General features: G+C 37.6%; 2 protein-coding genes across 34 annotated transcripts in view; both read right to left on the reverse strand.

Moving 5' to 3' along the window:
- The window catches only part of LOC309506206 (NACHT, LRR and PYD domains-containing protein 3-like), a 231,371-nt gene that overhangs the window by 190,832 nt on the left and 19,179 nt on the right, over positions 1 to 21,360 (reverse strand). For 3 of the 33 annotated variants that reach the window (XM_082179873.1, XM_082179890.1, XM_082179881.1), the window contains 3 exons: positions 19,200 to 20,927; positions 14,624 to 14,695; positions 13,818 to 13,991 (listed from right to left, as the gene is read on the reverse strand). The exons of 27 other annotated variants lie outside the window; for them this stretch is intronic. In XM_082179873.1, coding sequence (XP_082035999.1) covers positions 13,818 to 13,991; positions 14,624 to 14,695; positions 19,200 to 20,927 — 1,974 coding nt within the window. Of the gene's footprint in view, positions 1 to 13,817; positions 13,992 to 14,623; positions 14,696 to 19,199; positions 20,928 to 21,117; positions 21,214 to 21,360 lie in introns of all 33 variants that reach the window. 3 more of the 33 variants (XM_082179877.1, XM_082179884.1, XM_082179886.1) reach the window with 3 other exon arrangements.
- Positions 4,579 to 7,824, reverse strand: LOC309506431 (ribonuclease inhibitor-like). Its single transcript, XM_082180377.1, has 3 exons — positions 7,708 to 7,824; positions 5,739 to 5,914; positions 4,579 to 4,939 (listed from the first exon to the last, which is right to left on the reverse strand). The coding sequence occupies exons 1-3, from the start codon at positions 7,764 to 7,766 to the stop codon at positions 4,929 to 4,931; spliced, it is 246 nt and encodes an 81-aa protein (XP_082036503.1). The 5' UTR covers positions 7,767 to 7,824; the 3' UTR covers positions 4,579 to 4,928.

The raw sequence follows: 21,360 nt of genomic DNA on the forward strand, positions 1-21,360 counted from the left end.
AGTTTGTCCACTTAACAGCACATCTGCAAAACATTTCAGAAACGTAAGATCAAGAAACTAACTGGAAATTAAAATAGTAACAGGCCTTATTCATTCCATTTATAAACATTTCGTTTCATATAAACTGCCTATAAAGGCTATGCGTGTGATGTGATAATGAGAACATATTTGCCTCTGCCCTATACACATTTAATGAAAACACAGTAGGCCTACTCCAGGTTAAAAATGTAAAAAAAAGTTGTCAAAAGGAAAAGCCATTGGAGTCTATTTGCCAGCCCAATATGAACGTAATATCCCCCTTTGTCCCCCTCCACATCTTTCCCTTCCTCTTTTTATCGTCTGTCTAATATAGGCCTATATTAAAAACAAACAAACAACTAAATAAATGCTCATAATGAGATGGATGATGTTGCTTTGCAGACGTTAATTTCTGGATGTCAGGTTCCAGTGATGACAGCCTCAATCTGAGATCTGGTTCAATATTAAGTCTGTTGCGATATTTGGTCTTCAACATGACCAGGGATGAAAATTCTGATTCACAGAGGTAAGTTGTTGGAAAAGGCACAAGCCACTTCAGGGCTTTGTCGGACAGCTTGGGGAATTCTGTGGCAACTTTCAGCCAAAAAGCAGGCAGGCATTTCTCAGAAAAGTCCTTATTTTTAAAGCACTGTCACAGGACAGTTCGGCCAGGCTGTCTTGCTCTCTGGAGGTGAGGTTTGTCAGGATGTAGTCATCCAGGGTGGCAAACGGATTTCTTATCCAATTCGCTGTTGTGTCGGGGTTGGGAAATAAATCCGTAGCTGAGTTTTCAGCAGGTCCTGCACTTCAGTGTCCTTTCAACATAACCTCCATTGAACTTGTGCATTACATACAGAATAAAATATTTTTTACTGTTAGCCTACTGAAGTATAATTTTTTTTCTCTTCTATGACTTAATTAAGTTGTAATATCAAAATCTTCATTAAATATTTGTTTGCAATGTAGTTTAAAATGCCTTATTTGTGCTCTTCAATAACATTCAGTTAAGTTACTATATGTGAGCTGGGGCACAGGGTTTATTCTGGTAACAGTAAATATTTGCACACAACTGGAAATGCACATAGTTTTAATCTACACGACCTAATTACCCATGTGGTTTGTAATGTAAATTGGATTTTTATTAATTACTTGATTATTATGAATGATTGTTAACAATGAGCAGAATAAGAGCTTTTTTTGTTGCAAATAAGCTACAAACTTATAAAAACAACAGACGTATAAAAACAAACCACAGTTCATATTGTTGCGTTACACTGGAAACACAATGTTACTTAAATAGTCTCTATTCTGAGGGCACAACAGATGTTACACAAAGCACAGCAGACTCTGATCATCTTGTCAAGAGATGTAAGTTCTCCTGTAAGTTCTCGAGTTGCAGTCTGGAAAAGAGAGATGGGTATTGTGCTTTGTAAGATTGTGTAGTTGTTCCTCACAAGACCAATGACACGTTCCTCATGGATCCAAACAGCTGCTAGTCCCCTTGTAGTTTCAAGTACACTTGCAAGTACACTGTTTCCCTTTAGTGAAGACAGGTCATTTGAGTTGAGCACTGTCCAAGCCCACAGCATCTCCTATGGTAAACCCTTGATATGTCAAGACCACATCACCAGGTGACAGATTTTACAGGTAGCAACCATTTTCACTCAGGTGCTTGTCACTTGACACAGTAGGCTTTGACACATGAAATGTATATGTAAAAAAGTGGAGTGGTAAATCCAATCTCATTAGAGTCATCAAAAAGCAGTGAAAATGAGACAGACCAGGTCCCTCCTTTAGCAATACTGACAAGAAGGTGAAGACGACCATCATCTTGGCATAGGATAGAAGTCCAGTTAAGTCCTAGACCATCTCATCATTGTCCTTGAACTCCAGCTGGAAAGATAACTTGCTTACCCTGTCCTGAAGCTGATAGACCTCAGCCCTCAGTCTGGTACACTCTTCTGTCAGTTTCTTCACAGTTTCTTCACAGTAGGCAAACAGACTTGGCAAGTAATCGGGGTTCAGAGGATGATCATTTTTCTTGCTTGCAGTGATAGAATAAGACACCAATTACCTACTTGGAATTAATTACTCTTACAGTGGATATAGTTTACATCAGAGCCATATAGAGAGAGAGTTGCGACAATGGAAGTTCAAAATGCTTGATCATCACGTTATTCGCGTAGACCTCAGATAGTTCCAGGAAGTGCTTCGGCGCCAATTCAAATAGATTGAGTTAGAGAGACAGAACTGTGATTTTTGGTAATTTGCAGTCAATAAATGCATTGATTAACTATATTTATATAATACACTGACATGCAAATGTAGTATGTGTATGTAGTTACAGTAATGTTGTTTTTAAAAGATAAAAATCTGCTAATATTTGATGATTAGTGTGGTCAACCAGCGTTGCCTGCCTTTGTTAACATATTTCTGGCTAACGGTACCTTGGTCAAAGACCGTGTTGCAGTTGTTTTGAAGTTTTTTTTATGTTCTTAAACGTGTATGTTAGTTAAGGGTATCACATTAAGGACAGGAGACTTGCAGGTGACCGGTGATTGTCTTAAAAAATCAATTGTAAACAATTTATGGATAATGGATAAATGTCATGTCATGCATATTTTTAGTGTCCAAGTGCATTATTTCCTATTAACATAATTTTATAAATTTATGACATGTATCTCTTTAATCTATAAAACCTATTTAGTTTAAATTCTTTTTTAGTACAATTAATAATAATACATATTATTTTATGTTTTGTTATCTTAAACCCCCAAAATGTCAGGTCGTGCAACTGTCCGCACAAATGAACAGACTAAGAAACTTTTTAAAATGGTGTCTTAAGAATAAAAAATTTAAAAAACTAAATACTATGGCATCATTTTAGGTTTAAAACCTTTCATATTAACACATTTTATAAATAACAGTAAATGTATAGCAAATTAGCTCTAAGAAATATTAATAATCAATCATAACTTGTTATAATTGATTATGAATATTTGGATCAGTTAATCGGATTAACTTGATGTAGCTACATTAACATTACAACCAATTACTCAGTTCATCCTGTGAACCCCCAATATTGGTTATTAATTGATTAATAGAAATGTACATTTCCTGGGGTATGAGAAATGTCTTTCTTACTGTACAGTACTATTCTGAGCCTGTAGCCAAAAATCTGCATGATTAGCGACTCCAGTATTTGAGCTTGAGACATGGACAACTTTACGTGGGACATGAACAAGATTTTATTAACTAGACTAAACACTTAAAGTACTCTAACAGACACATACATACTGTACATGCATACAGTTTACCAAGGGAAAGAGAGCTGAAGCAGAATACAGGAAATCAAGAAGTTATGGCATTGTTTGAAATTCAGCAGATCAACAGCCTTGAGCAAACCATCAGTTTAGTTTTAACACGTCCTTCTTAAAAAGGGTAAGGATACTTAATGTATCAAATAATGAGACTAAGTTTGATACTTGCATGTCTCGCCCATTTTAATTAAACTGTCCTGATGCAATTTGTTGAGGCTCCAGTTGATCTTTGGTGAATGGAAAGACAAGGCCGCAGCCTGGCACAAGCTTGGGGGTCCTTAGAAACTTCTAGTTCAGCATCATCTTCACTTTAGGATTTCAGAAAGGGACTAAGAGAGATGATCTTGTGATCAGTGATTTTTAAAGCGTGAAGATGTCACATCCTCTGGAGGTGTGTGATCCAATACGAAGTTTTCCCTTTCCCTAAATGTGGTTTACAAAATAAAAACTATGCTAAAATGTCTCCATTTTCGTTGACCAAAACGAGACAAAAAAAAAAAAGTTTTGTCAGCATTGCGATTCTCTTTGTACACATATACACTCTTTAATAGACGTAATACACAAGTTAATTTGATTCAGATGTACTGATAATATGTTATATTTAACCCCCGTTTAGAAGCTTTTTCCTCTAATTACACAACATTGTTGTAAAAAAAATCGTTTAATTGGAGTGAATAGAGTTGTCGCGATTCTCTCTCTCTATATATGGCTCTGGCCTTTATGCGGAACAGGCAGCTTTCTCGACCAATGAGAAACCGTTCATGTTGCATTTTTATTGGTTAGTCAGTAGATATAGGTCATAGCAGCAAACACACTGAGAGATGATCATGACACTTTTTATCACAGGCTATCTTTGATCACAAGACCGTGACAACGGCGTCTGTGAACCACTCTCACTGTACGACATTTAGGAGCCATGATCACCACGATTGTTTCACAATGCTCATCTTTTGTCTGGGACAGCCCAAAATCGCACAGTGTGTATCGGGCATTAGATAGAATAAATCTTTTTGTAGGAGTCTTTGAGCGTTGTAAGTATGCAGATCTTATACATGCACAAACAGCTACATAGCAGACTAAAGGAAAACAAGAAAATGCATCATATGACCCCTTTAATACAATACAATACAATACAATACAAATGTAATACAACTATTATTAAAAATATGATGTATAAACTCAAGCTTCCATTGTTTGTTTTCCCAAAAGTAAGCTTGAACTGTTTTTTTTCCTCTCGTAATTATGAAAAATGAATCTTTCATTAGTCTTTGTCTCCCTCTGCTGGTACAACACAAACACATTCAGGCTCTCTATTTATTCTAACAAAACTCCAACCTTTTTGAGTTTATACTGTGTGTTTATACAAATAAAATGGTGAATCTATGAATGAGAAACTATTTTTCTGCTGTGAAATAAAAGGTGTTTCACTGCCGCCTCTTCAGGTCTTTCAGAGGATCGTTGAAATCTAAATGAAGTCTTAATTTATAACAGTGAAGTCCCTGTATCTTCAGTCTCTGGTGATTCTGTTGACTGTGAGTCTCTGTAGTGGATCCTTATTCACCATCAGATGATCATCAGAAGATCAGACTGTCATCTAATACCTAAAATAAAACACACAGTCAAGTCAAGTCAAGTCAAGTTTATTTGTATAGCGCTTTTCACAATACAGATTGTATCAAAGCAGCTTCACAGTATTAAATTAAAATAATACAACAAAGTTTGTTTCAAGAGGAATTTATTGATTGATAAAATTAAATTAAATATCCCCAAAATATCCCCAACTGAGCAAGCCAAAGGCAACAGTGGCAAGGAACCGAAAAACTCCATCAAGTGACCTAAATACAGTCACATATACAGTATGACATTACCATTATCTTTTCATAAGAAAACAAACTAGATAATCTATATCAATTCATTCTCAAACATGATAATATAGCTTCTATCTGATGCTAAAAGTTAATTTGCTAAATCAAAAGGACATGAAAGGTCACTTTCACACAACGGACAGCTGAAACAGAACCAGCAGAAATTATCATTACACTTAATATCAGTTAATAACAAACAACCCAAATCTCAGATTATCACACACATAGAAAAACTTAAAGGGAAAAAGCTGAAAATAACATTAATATTATTTTCACAATCAGTCACAACACTATGAGAAGCATTAAACTCATATTAAACAGTTTAAAGTTCAGAGACCTACAGAAATTGAAGCTGAATTTAAGACTCATTATCTGATGATCTCAGACACAATATTCACACACACACACACACACACACACACACACACACACACACACACACACACACACACACACACACACACACACACGTGAACTGAACCTGGTACAACCTGGTACAAATTACTTGATGAAAATTGTTAAGAACTATTCTTACCATATATTATCTGCAGTTTATAATGTGGATCATCCTTCAGATCCTTCAGTAGCTTCACTCCTGAGTCTCCTAGTTTATTCTTAGACAGATCCAGTTCTCTCAGGTGTGAGGGGTTTGATCTCAGAGCTGAAGCCAGAGCAGTACAACCTTCATCTGTGACACCACAATCCTCCAAACTGTAGAGAAAAATGACACACAAAACATTTATATCCAAAGCTAAACATGGCAACTTAAACAATAAAATAACAACATAATGCTGTCAATATGAAATATATACAAATACTGATTTTCCGTGAACTAATCTAAAGTGAGAACTATTCATGGTTAAGTTTGTTTGTTTGTTTGTTTGTATACTTTATTGTCCTTTTTAAGGAAATTTGTCTTGGACTCAAAGCTGCATTGATACACAACATATACATACATACATACACATATACACACACAACCAATAAAAAGCTACAAATATTAACAGCATCAACGGTCCCTCTTCCCACCATATAGGCAAATTGAAAATGGATCCAATAATGAATTTACACTACAGTCCCTCTTCCCACCATATAGGCAAATTGAAAATGAATCCAATAATGAATTTACACTACATTTCAACACGACTACATTACTACATCTTGCTATTTAACATATTAATAGATACAGGAATAAATGACTTTTTGTAACGGTTGCTCTTACACAATGGGACTCTATACCGCCTCCCTGATGGCAGAAGCTGATACTCTGGGAATAAAACATGGCTTGAATCACTCACTATTGTCTGTGCATTTTTAAAAATCAACGATTCGTAAATTGATTGAAGTGATGAGTACTCTCTTACACCCATAACTTTCATTGCAATTTTCACAAGACGAGCAAGCTGTGATTTTAATTGGACCGAAAGATTGCCATACCAAGTTTGCATCCCATAATTCAAAAGACTACCTAAAACAGCGTAATAGAATAATTGCATAATTCTCTGATTTACACCAAACAGCCTAAGTCGTCTCAAAAAATACAAGCGTTGTTGAAATTTTGAACAGATATAATCAATGTGGGCTTTCCAAGTAAATGACCGATCAATGACCACACCTAGATACTTATAGGTATCCACCTGCTCAATGATATTATCATAGATGATAACTGGGCTATAATCACCTAATCTTTTTGGATCTATTATCATTTCCTTCGTTTTTGATACATTTACGATAAGATGATTTACATTACACCAACGCACAAAATTCTCAATTTCAGACTGATAAGCTAATATATCATGATCTTTGTCTAAGAGACTCAATATCACTGTGTCGTCAGAGTATTTGATAATATAGTTATTCTTATTTATACTAAGACAGTCATTTGTATAAAGAGTAAACAAAAAGGGAGAACATACGCAACCTTGAGGCGCACCAATACTAATAGATTTAACATCAGAGAGTGTATTATTTACTTTTACATATTGAGTACGATTGGTTAAGAAAGAAAAGAACCACTTAATAATAAAAGGGTTGACATTACTTTTTACAAGCTTACCCAGGAGTAACTGTGGCTGAAGCGTATTAAAAGCGGAGCTAAAATCTACAAAGAGTAATCGTGCATAAGCATTAGAAATTTCTAGATGTTGAAGAGTCAAATGAGTGATAGTATTAACAGCATCAACAGTCCCTCTTCCCACCATATAGGCAAATTGAAATGGATCCAATGATGAATTTACACTACATTTCAGTCTCGACATCACATACCTCTCCAAACATTTCATAATTACAGAAGTTATAGCAATTGGTCTAAAATCATTATTATCAACAGCACCAGTTATTAACAAAACTTTATCTAACTCAGGGGTCGGCAACCTTTTTGTCATAAAGTGCCATTTTTAAGTTTCTGAGTGCCAGTAAAAAACAGTAAAATCACTGTGCCACAACCCATATACCATCTTGAATTCAAAAAGATAGAACGAAATCATTATAAAGAGGTAGGGTACCATCCATTGAGTTTTGCAGTGATTATATTTAAGTGCCAAACAAGTAACATCAAACGCATTCACCCTCCATAACAGCACATACAAATTTACATATCAGTTCAATTGTTTGTATGATAGAAAAACCTGAATTTCCTCTCCTTAACTTCACTTCTTCTCTGCTTATATCTGCATCCTCACCTCTCAGAAATGAGGACATTGCCCCCTAGTGTAGCGGAAAAGTACTAGTAATAGTGAATTCAACCTAGAACTGTTACAACTCTATAGCAACACTAACAACTCTATAGCGGTTGACCAGAGCACTGCAATTACTTCTCACTTAAAGTCCCTGTAAAGTCAAAATTAAGTATGTGTTCTGAGTTTGTTACACCACAGAAAAATGTGTTATTAGCCACCCAGCCAAATTTGAATGATTAAAAAAACAGCCAAGTAAATAAAATAAGCTATCAAAATCTTGAAAAAATGAGCAGTATTCTCTGCTCTCAAACGCTGGGGGCGTGTCCGCTGGCTGCGCTGAAACCACACCCACCTGTGGGAAAGTTGACTCGCGGGCACGCACTGCCGATGATGGCACCAGTTGTCAGCGCAACGGGAGGATGAAGGCCGAGGCGGGAGATAGTCGGCTCGGCCCCATTCACCAGTAACAGCGGATTATCAGTGAATTCCAGTTGTCTCCGACGAAAGTTTATAAAACTATCCTGTGTAAAATGATCACCAGAGGTGGGTGTTGGTGATGATCCTCAGCTCTCCATCAAGGTGGCTTTTCACAAAATTAATCCACCTCTTGTTGATATGATCGTTGTTCGGAAATTTAAATAAGGACACCGATCTGTTTTGTTAATGATCGCATCCAGGTAATACGCATTTCCGTGATGAAGGCATAGCTAGCAAACTGTAGGCTGTAGTAAATAATACTGACAGTAACTCGCGATTGAGCGGCGAACTGATAGGGGAGGGGGCAGCCTCAGTGGCTCGAGTGCGTCATCAAGTAGGGGCGTGTCCAGGAGCTCAGGGGCTTCAGTGCGTCATCGAGCCCCCGTTTTTGCCCCGCCCAAAAAATCCGGAACACAGCAATGGTGAAAAACTGTTTAACGGTCTAACTCCACAATTCAGTACTTCACAGTTCACAGTCTTTGTAATGTGTTTTAGCAATACATTTCTAACATTTATAATGCGTTTAGAATTTTTTTTTTGAATTGCCTTTACAGGGACTTTAAACTACAATCAAATGGATTTCTCACTTAAACTACAATCAAATGGATTTCCCCACACATTTCACATCTGTCCTCTGCGCTTTATTCATCAGAAGTGCACGGCTGCAGACATGCACAGCTTAGAAGGAACATTGTTTGTAGTTATTTGGATTTTTGATCAAAAAGAAAAAAAAGAAAAGTTAATTAAAAAAGATTGTGATAATTTGTAATTAAATCACGTAAAAAACATCTTTGGTTTAAAGAGTATTTTTAGTTTCAACTGACCATAGAAATTTGATTGGTAAAAAAAAAAAAAAAGTAAATCAATTACCGAGTTGAATAATTTTTTTTAACTTTGATCCAATGACAATTTTTTTTGTGATTATATAAAAACTGATATAACAAATTAAAACTGTATATCACATATAAGTATCGAAAAATTGTAACAGAAGAGGTTAATGTAATGAACATTAAAGAGTCATGACACCACCCTCTTCTAGCTCAAGACTACCTCACAATCGTTCTGAAAAATCATCTTAAATGTGTATGGACGGCTGTGAGAAGAAGGAAGGGAGTGTGTGTGGCAGAGCAAGACAGGAGAGAGAGAGAGGGGGACGAGCAACTGCTATCTGTCTCACTACATATCAGGGGGAAACTCCTTAGTTAAATTCCTACGAAATACATTGAACACCATCTGTTTTGTTCCCTTCAACAGTATAAATGTTTATATACATACACTATAAATGCATATATTTGATCATTTTCTCATACAAATGACATGATGTTGACCATATTAGCCCGGTTCTATCAACACTGCATTGGCTCCCTATTAAACATTGTATAAAACTTTAAATATTGCTGATTACTTACAAAGCACTAAATGGTTTAGCTCCGCAGTACTTGAGCAAGCTCTTAACGCATTATAGTCCGTCACGTCTATTGCGATCTCAAAATTCCGGCCAGTTGATAATACCTAGAATATCAAAATCGACTGCTGGTGGTAGATCCTTCTCATATTTAGCACCAAAACTTTGGAACAGTCTTCCTAACATTGTCCGGGAAGCAGACACACTCTGTCAGTTCAAAGCTAGACTAAAACACATCTCTTTGACCTAGCATTCACATAACACATTATAGACTTCTATAATTCAATGTTAGGCGGCATAGATTAGGTCAGCCGGAACTGGGAACACTTCCCATAAATCCTTATGTACTTGTTACATCATAAGAAAGATTGCGTCTACGCTCAAATTAGTCTCTCTGTTTATACCGAGGTTTACCGCAGTCCGCTGGATCCAGGCCGTATCCAGATCTGATGAAGGACCTGCGCCTGGACACGATGACAAAGTAGTCATGAAGTGTCAACTAGTCTCTCCCCTCAGTCCTTTCCCTTTCCCTCTGTACAGATAAAACGTTGTCGTTATATCTGTACAGAGTCACCACATGGTTACGCGGAAGTGATAAAAAATTATGTATTATACATTTTTAAGGTCAGACAAGTAGTTTGTTGAGGGTTGGTTTGTAAAGAAGGACTACACGCCTGCGCACATATATATTTAAACGCGCATACTTATAGAATAAACGCATAATACGCATGTGCACACCATCATTAAGGGAATTAAGGGTTTTTTGTTAGAACGGTGTTAATAACTAACCTAAGTTAATAACTAATGTTACTACGCAAGATGGCGCCGTTGTGTGTGGCTGGCCGTCTGCTACCTGTACCTGTTCTGTTTGTGGTTGTTTTGTTCGTCTCGCTTCTGGTCAAGGATGTTACTGCTATTTTGGTTTATGATCGGCAAATGCTTATTAACATCAGAATCACTGTGGATATACTGGCGGATAAAGAACGAGGAGGATCGTGTTCATACTTTCATCCAGATCTGTCTGCTGTGCCACTGGCGCTGTATCGGCTCTCAGTCCCCTGCGCTCTTCCACTGAAGAAGCGTAGAAGAAGACGTGGGAAACGCGGCGGGCTTTCTGTTAAACTCAAGGCAAAACTGTTGATGGAGTCTAGGTCCAATTTCGATCGTCATGGCTATGGCGTGTGGGACGATCATCGATTCATTCATTGGCGCTCACTGGAGCCAGCATATGTATCGCTTCGGCAAATTGTTCCGACAATCATCACCAAACAACAACTTATACATACGATCCCATATCTCCGTAAAGGTAGGGGTGTAAATCTCCAAAACTTTCGATCACTGTGTTATGCATCACAGTCAGTAGCAGGTGACTCTTTATTGATCAAAATGGCACTGGTTAATGCGAGATCACTCTGCAATAAGACGTTTATCTTGAGAGATTTCCTTACATCGAAATTACTGGATGTACTATTTGTGACTGAGACGTGGCTATCTACTGGTGATTTAAGTCCTTTTGCCGACCTTGTTCCCTCAGATTGTAAATTTATAAATTCTCCTCGGTCTACAGGCAAGGGTGGAGGTCTAGCAACTATTTTTAAAAACAGCTATCATTGTCGTCTTGTGGAAACTGAACTTTTTCCAAGTTTTGAACAGCAGACTTTTCAGCTTTAGGTCTCATTAGGTCTCAAAATCCTCTGGCTGTTTGTGATATTACAGCTACACCATCTGTTCCTGTGGTGTTTGATCATTTTGATGTTCTTGATCATCCTAGTTTGGTAAAAATAGTAGATCAGTTAAGGCCATCAGACTCCCCACTAGATATAGTCTCATCAAAGCTAATCAAACAGGCTTTTGATACAGTCGGTCCTAGTGTTTTAAATATAATAAATAGCTGCCTTGTATCGGGGTCTGTGCCAGCCATTTTTAAACATGCTATGGTGCAGCCTTTAATTAAAAATACCAATTTGAACTCAAATGAGTTAAATAATTTTAGACCTATTTCAAAATTTTAATTTCTCTCAAAGATACTAGAGAAAGCAGTTCTCATTCAGCTAGAGTCTTTTTTAAATGAAAATTTGCTTTTTGAAGAATTTCAGTCTGGTTTTAGGAAACATCACAGTACAGAATCTGCACTTTTAAAAGTTCTTAATGATGTTTTATTGACTGTAGATTCTGGAAACGCAGCAGTTTTGGTGTTACTTGATTTGAGCGCGGCATTTGATACCATAGACCACAAAATTCTTATCGCACGGCTGGAGAGGTTGGTAGGGATGTGAGGCGTTGTTTTAAATTGGTTTAAGTCTTATTTAACAAACAGAAGTTTTTCAGTTACCATGGGGGAATTTACATCTTCGTCTGCCCCTCTTAAATGTGGGATACCTCAAGGGTCCATCTTGGGACCCATTTTGTTTTCATTATACATGCTTCCTATTGCTGCTATCTTTCAAAAACACAGAGTATCATTCCACTGCTATGCAGATGATACACAGATATATATGCCTGTAAAAAAGGAAGACAATTATTCATTAGGGCCTCTTTTAGCATGTCTGAATGATTTGAAAACTTGGCTGGCTGCTGGCTTTTCTGCATCTAAATGAATGTAAAACTGAGATTGTTGTGTTTGCACCCTCTAATGTATCTGGAGTCACCCTGGGTTGATGTAGGTTCTTTATCTATTTATTGTAAATCCATGGTGAAAAACTTGGGGGTAATTTTTGATAACTCCCTAAAATTTGACAAACAAGTAAACGCTGTTGTGCGATCAGGCTTCTATCAATTAAGAACCTTGACAAAAGTCAAGTCATTTTTGTTATTTGAGGATTTAGAGAGAGTAATGCACGCTTTTGTGATCTCACGTTTAGATTACTGTAATGCCTTGTATGCAGGAATTAATCAGTCGACTTTGAGACGTTTGCAAATTGTTCAAAATGCCGCAGCTAGATTGCTGACAGGATCTCGGAAGCGGAGCCATATCACTCCAATTTTGTTTTCTTTACATTGGTTGCCTATCCGTTATAGGATTGATTTCAAGATTTTGTTGTTTGTTTTTAAATCTCTAAATGGTCTGGCACCACCTTATCTCTCAGATCTATTGCAGATATACTCTCCATCAAGATCACTTAGGTCTTCTGACCAGAAAATGCTAATTGTCCCAAGGTCTAGACGCAAACTTTGGGGTGATCGTTTCTTTTCAGTGTTGGCTCTGAAACTCTGGAATAGGCTTCCTTTGCATATTAGAACTGCCTCCCACAGTGGTATCTTTTAAATCTTTTTTAAAAACTCATCTTTTTTCTCTGGCTTTCCTGTCTAAATCAAACAGCTGAGTTAGTTGATTGTTTGTTTTATGAGAGTAGTTAGATATTTGCATAATATTGTATAAATGTTTTGTACATTTGCTTTTTGCATGTTTTTACAAATTGTACAGCACATTGGTCAACAACACGTTGTTTTTAATTGTGCTTTATAAATAAATTACCTTACCTAATGATTCGTTGCGACAGAAGTGAATCAATCAAAACTAACTTTAGCTGGACAATAACTTTATTCTAGAGCTGCTGTAAAGCCAAAACAATATCTGTTACTTCAATTTCCTATCATCACTGTAAAGCTGCTTTGAAACAATGTGTTGTTAAAAGCACTATATAAATGAAGGTGACTTGACGTAGATTTTAAACCTGGAAAAAAATCTCTACAGTATCCAGTTTTCTCCTACAATTAAAATGAATGGACTGTGTTAATCCTGACTGTGCTGAGATTGAGTGTGTTTAAAGTAAAGGGTGTTAAATGTTGATCATGATTTCAAAGTGTGTTTTTCAGTGTGACTATCGGTACAGCAGTATCACCTTAATAAGAAGCAGTTCATGTGTTCAATCATTTACAGATCAAACACATGAACTCACAGCAGCAGGAGAAAAAGAGCAAACGCTTCAAACAGAAAAATATGAAATTATTTGATAAATTTGATCTCGTTGTTTCAATAGCTTTGCTTGTAATTAATATTGAAATTGCAAAATTCACAGTGACAGTTTCATGTGAGGGTCACGTATGATCTTACCACAGTGACTCCAGTTTACAGTGAGGATTCTCCAGTCCAGCAGAGAGCAGCTTCACTCCTGAGTCTCCTAGTTTATTCATAGACAGATCCAGTATTCTCAGGTATGAGGGGTTTGATCTCAAAGCTGAAGCCAGAGCAGCACAACCTTCATCTGTGACACCACAATCACTCAACCTGTAGAGAACAATGACACTCTTCACTCTTCAAATATTTTTTATCTTTATTGTTTTATAATTTGTGCAATATCTCTTTTTTTAAACAATTCAACATGTCAGTGAGTTTTACTGTTATTCTAAGAGATTGAGGGCCCTATCTTGCACCCAGCGCAATTGCGCAAGAGTCATTTATCCAGCCGGTATAATAGCAACAGCGCCCGAGATCCGCCCACAAAGTTACTTGCGTTTCGCGTTTGTTACTTGCGTTTCAGATCGTTAAAATAGGGCCCTATGTCTCTATAAAAGAGAGAAAGATTATATACAACTGATATAATGGAATAGTTTGAATACATCTGTTTTTTTCCCTAAATATTAATTTATTAACATTTAAATTAATTTTAAATGAATATATAAAAAAGTCTACATATAAATGTTTATATACATACATTATAAATGCATATATTTGAAAATAGATTTCTCACACAAATATCATAAAATAACTGTTACGTAGATCACAAATCAGATCAGATAGGTGGAGGGTTTAAAAGCTAAAGTGTGACTCATATTTTTTGTTAAAACATTAATTTATAATTTTTAAGTAAGAACTGTTATAATGTTTTAACAGTGATGATTGTTCGCAGTGTTACTTACACAGCTGATCTAGTTGCTGTAACCACAGGCAGCAGCTTCTGAAGAACTTCATCTGCTGTATTTTGTGTGTCACTATTTAAAAAAAAAGAGTTAATTATTAATGCTAATAATAATTAATTTCATAAGAAAATAATACATTACATACCTTATTAAATACCCACAAATATTTTTTAATTAAACACTGCTTTATAAAGGACATGTGAAATGTGACCATGGAGACATTTAACTCCTGAGTTAGTTGGGGGGGGGTTATTTATACAATAAAAAAGTATTTTTTTACCTGCATCATCCAATTATTCACAGAAATTTTAAGCACACAAGTTTGCTTGCTTGTTATTTACCTACTTGTTTATTTAATTATTTATTTAATAATTTACTTAATTTTATTATCACAGGAAATTATGCGCACGAAATATGAATCATTGTCCATCATTTTGCGAGCAACTGATGATATAGAAAAATGCCACAATATTGACAATATTTCCATTTTTAACCATGAAGGCCAGCCATTGGATATCATTTCACACAAGTCATGTGCAAATTTTGTGTAATGGTGCGTTCACACCGGACGCGAATAGCACGTCAGGCGCGAGTGATTTCAATGTTAAGTCAATGCAAAGACGCGTTACGCGCGTAAAAAATTCCTGCGGCGCGAATGAGGCGTAGAGCGCGGCGCGGAAGACGCGAATACGCCTCATTCGCGCGTCAAGTTCGCGCGAATGGCGCGAATTGAGCGTCTGGCGCGTTAAGCGTGTTACGCGCGAATGTTTTATGTAGTGCTTTTTGTGCATTCTCGTGTTTGACGCGAATTCGCGTCTGCCGCCCGAGTTGAAAAATCTGAACTTCTGCGTCAATTCGCGCCGCGTTAACCAATCAGGAGCCTGCTTGCTGCTGTCACGTGGTGAAGTAACAGTTTACAATGTTATTTTATGTTTGGCCTCAATAAATTATTTTGTAATATGACTAAAATGCACAACAAAGCAAATCTTTCACATAAAAACTCGATTTCAATATATGAGAGATACTCATTTTGTATTGAATGCTATTTATTCCATATCTATTCTAGATTATATGAAACATTATTATTCTAATGTAAAGACAACAAACACAATTTAGTGTATAAAAACAAAAATCACAGGACAGGTTTCACTTTTGGAGGCTGACTCCATTTATTATCAAAACAAAAATAAATGACAGATTAGGTGGGTGGGGGCGAGGGTGAACCTCGCGCCGGGCTGTAGAGCGCGGGCTCGTCAGGCAGCGACCACTCGAGGCCGAGGCCTTACGGCCTACGCTGTCCTCGTCAGCGTCCTCACCGTTAGGTCTACCAAACCTAGCTCCTGGAGCAAATTGTGAAACTCCTGAAACCCTCCGGAGGGTCTGGTGGACCCAAATACAGCGACGATGTCCCCTACGCAGCTGTTTCTGCTCTCCAGAGCATATACGAGCGGTGACTCTCTCGATTAATGCTAATGCTAATGCTCGATAAACATCTAAAAAAGATGGCCGCCAAAACTTTCACCTCTGACGCGCGTAAATTTCGCTTCAAACTTTTGTTTTTACGCGCGTCAATTTCGCTCTTGACACGCGAATTAACACAAAGTGGTCAAGCGTCAAACTAGACGCGGCAGGCGCGAATTTGACGCGCTATTCGCGTCCGGTGTGAACGCAGCATAAGAGTTATGCCGGTGAAGAAGTCTCAAACGCCAGTCAGTTATTCACTACAGAGACTGACAGTAAACACTAACCGAGATTTTTGCATCTGACGCTGCATTAACTGCGCATATTCTCGATGAGAGATTAATCTAATTTATTTTCTTAATACTTCTCTTGTGACCCATAGTGAAAAAAAAAATGTATTTTCATGAATCAAGAAGTATTTTGTGTTAAGGCGAGACACTACAGGTGAATAGGGTAAAAAATGTAACTAGCAGATATCACCATGAAACTTTCCCAGTTGATTACCTACATTAAGATGAGAAAAAAATGTATTACAAGTTTTCTATAATTTAATGTTTAAATATGCAAATTAGGCAATATCTAATTAAATATGCGCTATTTTGCATATATTTTAAAAAACGAAATCTGAGTATTGGATAAAGCCAGGTTAAAATTTATTTTTTCATTGTGTTCACATATTAGATGGGAAAAAAATGACTGAGGGATTTATGGATATCTACTTTTGTTATCCTGTAAATCAGAATATACTGTCAATTGCCTTAAAAAAATTATTTTCGCCATGTTTTTTGGAATAAAATGTTATATAAATCAGGCTAGGAATAATGTATTTACATAATATAACTAGGTACAAGACTGGAAAGTTTGGTGTATATAGGTGCTACTGAAGTGGAGATTTCGAACTTGGAGAATGAGAGAAAGGTCATTTTGAGAAAACGGGCTTTAAAGATTTATCATCAGCCAATGAGATTGCGCATTCAGCCCTTTTACTTTCACGATTGGTTGCTGATAAAAAGGAAATGACCACATTTGGATCCGACAGCATTGTACAGGAGAGAGCAGGGGGGCAGGGTTTCATATTATTTTGAAGTTTCCCCGGGCGCCGCCATTGGCTAGCGGACCATCACCTGCTGTTAGCATCCCATTGACTCCCATTCATTTTGGCGTCACTTTTACAGCGAATAACTTTACATCTGAGGCGTTTAAAGACTCCATTTGTCCATTATTTATTTCTAAAGAAACACAAAAATGTATAAAAGGCTCCATTACCTTGTGTCTTACGTTATGGCCCCGTAGAAGCAGTTTTTGTAAAAATAGGCTAACGATTGTGTCATAACCACTCGACTCTCTGTCGCACAGTAGAGAGATTACCGTATGGACAGGAGGAGAAGCTCGCGGGCAATCGGGGGGATGTGGAGGCAAAATGACAAAGTAATTAATCAGAATACTTAGCAAAAGTTTCTCCTGCTCCTAGCTCATGGACACCTCCTATTCACACTCTCCGTCTCTGCAAGTTTCGGAAGGGAATGATTCAGATTTCTCTTGGTACAGCTACTAGTAAATAGACGGGTTGCTCACGTCACATCTACGTCGTCAAGCTCAGTTTGAGTCTGCGCAGTACGCTCGACCATCAGGAAGTTAGTGCTTCTAATTGACTTCACTTGTCTCCGTTGAATCCAATGGGGTCGCTGTGTCCAGTTTATATACTGTCTATGGGAGAGAGAGAGCTATCCAGCGGTGCGTTTGATGGCAGGAAGAAGACAGAGATCGCGGAGCAGCGGGAGGATTAAGAACGCAAACTTTTGTTGAATTTATGAGAAATCTACAGATGCGAACAGACAAAGTGTAGAAAAATAAAGACCTAAATGTGTATTTCGGACTTTTTTTCACCACAAGTCTGAAAGAAGACGTGTTATTGAAGACAAATATCCAAAAATCTCAAAATTGACCAGTAAAAAAAAAAAGATGTTTTTGCCTGCCGTGTCTCGCCTTAAACAAGCTGATTTTGAAATGAGAAGTAAGCAAATGTAATCTTTTATCCTTGCAGCGCGTCAGTTATGATACGCTATGAAATTATTGCGGGGCAAATAAATTGTAATATTTATTTAATGATAAAAATAGCCTAACAATAATAACAACAACAGTAATTTAACATGCCCTGCGTATCCGCCCGCTACACCACTTTGAAGAGCTAAACGTCCACCAGGAACGGCATCAATGCAATTAACTGTTTTATCAAGTATACTTTGGCTGTTCGCGTGACGTAATTTTCATCATCAGGAGGATCCGCTTGCAGCCCAATTTTTGTGATGGCGCAGACGGTGCGCACACAACGGTCAAATGAGTAACTTTGAAAGGCTTGCGCACTCAACTGAAAAATTAAGTTACTCGGGTCCTTCTGAGGCTTGTAGACTCGAGTCCTCAGTATTAAATAATAGAATGAGACGCTCTAGTAAGTGTGCATGGCTACGTCACACATGTTCCCGCCCCACGGTCACGGCACAAAAATACTATTAAAACTTAATTTAGGAAAAAATTGTTTGTATTAAATAACTTTGTATTAACTGGCTTTTTTATTAATGCAATACAGTGAATGACAGCCATCTGTGTCTCCCAGTGGTTTACATTATTGACAGTTTAGTGTTCAGTGATTCATTTACAGAAAAAAAAGATAACATGTAAGCCTTCATCTCTGATAAACATTATTTGTGTCTTATATATCATAATGAACTCAGATAAACTCAGTGCTGACTCGTTTTACATCAGTTATTTTTTGTGAATTGGAATGCGTGCAAAGGATTGTGGGAGATTGAAGGGCACAAAGGATACACTTGATCCATACTTCAAAATAAGCGGAATTAAGGATGCAAAATTAAGTCTGTCTTCAAAAGATCCTTCAAACTGAGACGGCCTTCAGAGGCGCTTGATGACGTGGCAGTCGAGATATGCAGCCTTACTAGGACACAGCCACAGTTTGAGAAACATTCGCATATTAATGTACAAATGTACAATATCCCAGAAATCAATCAGTGCCCTGTGATTTAAACACCTCTGATCTCTTAGTTTCTCTTTGTTCATAATGTTTTAGACTGTAATGATTGTACTCAGTGTTACTTACTGATCATTTCTGTCTCCAATTAAGATCTGCAGGTTAAAGTCATTCAGTGTCTCCTCTGAGGACAACAACACAAACACTAAAGCTGACCACTGAGATGAGGAGAGTTTCACATCACGTAATCCTCCATAGCTCATATGAGGTTTAGCTTCATTCACTAGAGAAAGATCTCCCAGTTCATTCAGACAGTGAAACAGATTGATGTATTTATCTGGAGAGGGATTCTCACTGATCTTTTCTTTAATATAGTCAACTGTTTTCTCATTGTTGTGAGACCTGTTTGCTGTCTGTGTCTTTAGTTCTTGTAAGAGACTCTGATTAGACTTCACTGACAGACCCAGAAAGAAACGAAGGAAAAGGTCCAGATGCCCATTTTTACTGTCTAAAGCCTCATCCACAGCTCTCTGATGGAGATCAGATAGGGAAACTTTGCCTCTATTAGTTGGTTTGGTAATCTGGTCAAACACATTGATGTTATTGTTGATAAAGGAGAGATGCACATATAGAGCTGCTAGATGTTCCTGAATGCTCAGATGAACAAAGCAGAAGACTTTCCCCTGATACAAGCCCAACTCCTCTCTGAAGATCTGAGTGCACAATCCTGAGTAAACTGATGCTTCTGTCACATCAATGCCACACTCTCTCAGGTCTCCCTCATAGAAGATCAGGTTGCCTTTCACAAGCTGCCGATAAGCCAGTTTCCCCAGTTTGACAATCATGTCTTCATCTTTCACTTTCTTCTCATAGTCCTTCTCATGTTTGATGTTGGTCTGAATGATCAGGAAGTGCGTGTACATTTGAGTGAGAGTCTTGGGAATCTCTCCTCTCTCTGCTTCACTCAACATCTTCTCTAGAACAGTGGCTGAGATCCAGCAGAACACTGGGATGTGACACATAATAAAGAGGCTCCTTGATGACTTCAGGTGTGAGATGATACTGTCGGCCAGACTCTCATCACTGATTCTCTTACTGAAGTATTCCTCCTTCTGTGTGTCACTGAAACCTCGTACCTCGGTCACTCGATGGACACACTCAGAGGGGACGAGATCCGCTGCTGCTGGTCTGGAGGTGATCCAGATGAGAGCAGAGGGAAGCAGATTCCCCACAATGAGGTTCATCAGCAGCTCGTCCACTGAGGCTGATTCAGTCACATCACACAACCTCACATCGCTCTGAAAATCCAGAGACAGACGATACTCATCCAGACCATCAAAGATGAATGAAACTTTATACTTATCACTTGATATGTCCATTTCTTTTGTTTCACGGAAAAAGACATGAAGAAGATCTGAAAGGCTGAGTGTTTTGTCCTTCATCAAGTTGAGCTCTCTGAAAGCAAGTGGAAATATGAGCTGGACGTCCTGATTCTCTTTCCCTTCAGCCCAGTCCAGGATGAGCTTCTGCACGGAGACTGTTTTTCCAATGCCAGCGACTCCCTTTGTCAGCACAGTTCTGATGGGTTTGTCTTGTCCAGGAAAAGTTCTAAAGATGTCACTGCATTTGATTGGTGTGTCCTCTGTTTCTGCTATCCTGGACTGTGTCTCAATCTGTCTCACCTCATGCTCATTATTGATCTCTCCACTTTCACTCTCTGTGATGTAGAGCTCTGTGTAGATCTCATTCAGGAGTGTTGGGTTTCCCTGCTTTGATATTCCCTCACACAAACACTCAAACTTCTCTCTCAGATTTGATCTCAATGTGTTGAGGACTTCAGCAGGATTAGAGTCATGGCTGTAAGATTAATATACCAGATTATTACACAAGTCAGAGAAGTAAATAACCATACATTAAAACATGTGCTGTATTATGGGACACAGAACATCATTAGGTTTCTGAAATGTTTCAATTATTAATCATGTGTTTGAGCGATGTGAATTGCAGCACCTAAAATTAAACAACAACAAAAAGTCCTACAATTGACCTAAAACCAGGATACATGCTTTCATTAAAGTCTTGTGGTTTAATCACAGGCTTGTACACAGTTTTGTTTTTAACTGGTCTGGATGGAAGATTTGACCTTAAATCAGAATGAAGAGGGTAAAGAATCAGACACACTGATATTGATGTAATTGTGTCATTAACTGAGTAACAGACCAACAGCTTTTACAGTGTGTGAATGTATTAACAATACAATACATAGAGCTTCACACAAGAGCTCAATGAT

Source organism: Leuciscus leuciscus, assembly GCF_965113295.1.
Source record: "Leuciscus leuciscus genome assembly, chromosome: 9".
Taxonomy (NCBI): Eukaryota; Metazoa; Chordata; class Actinopteri; order Cypriniformes; family Leuciscidae; genus Leuciscus; species Leuciscus leuciscus.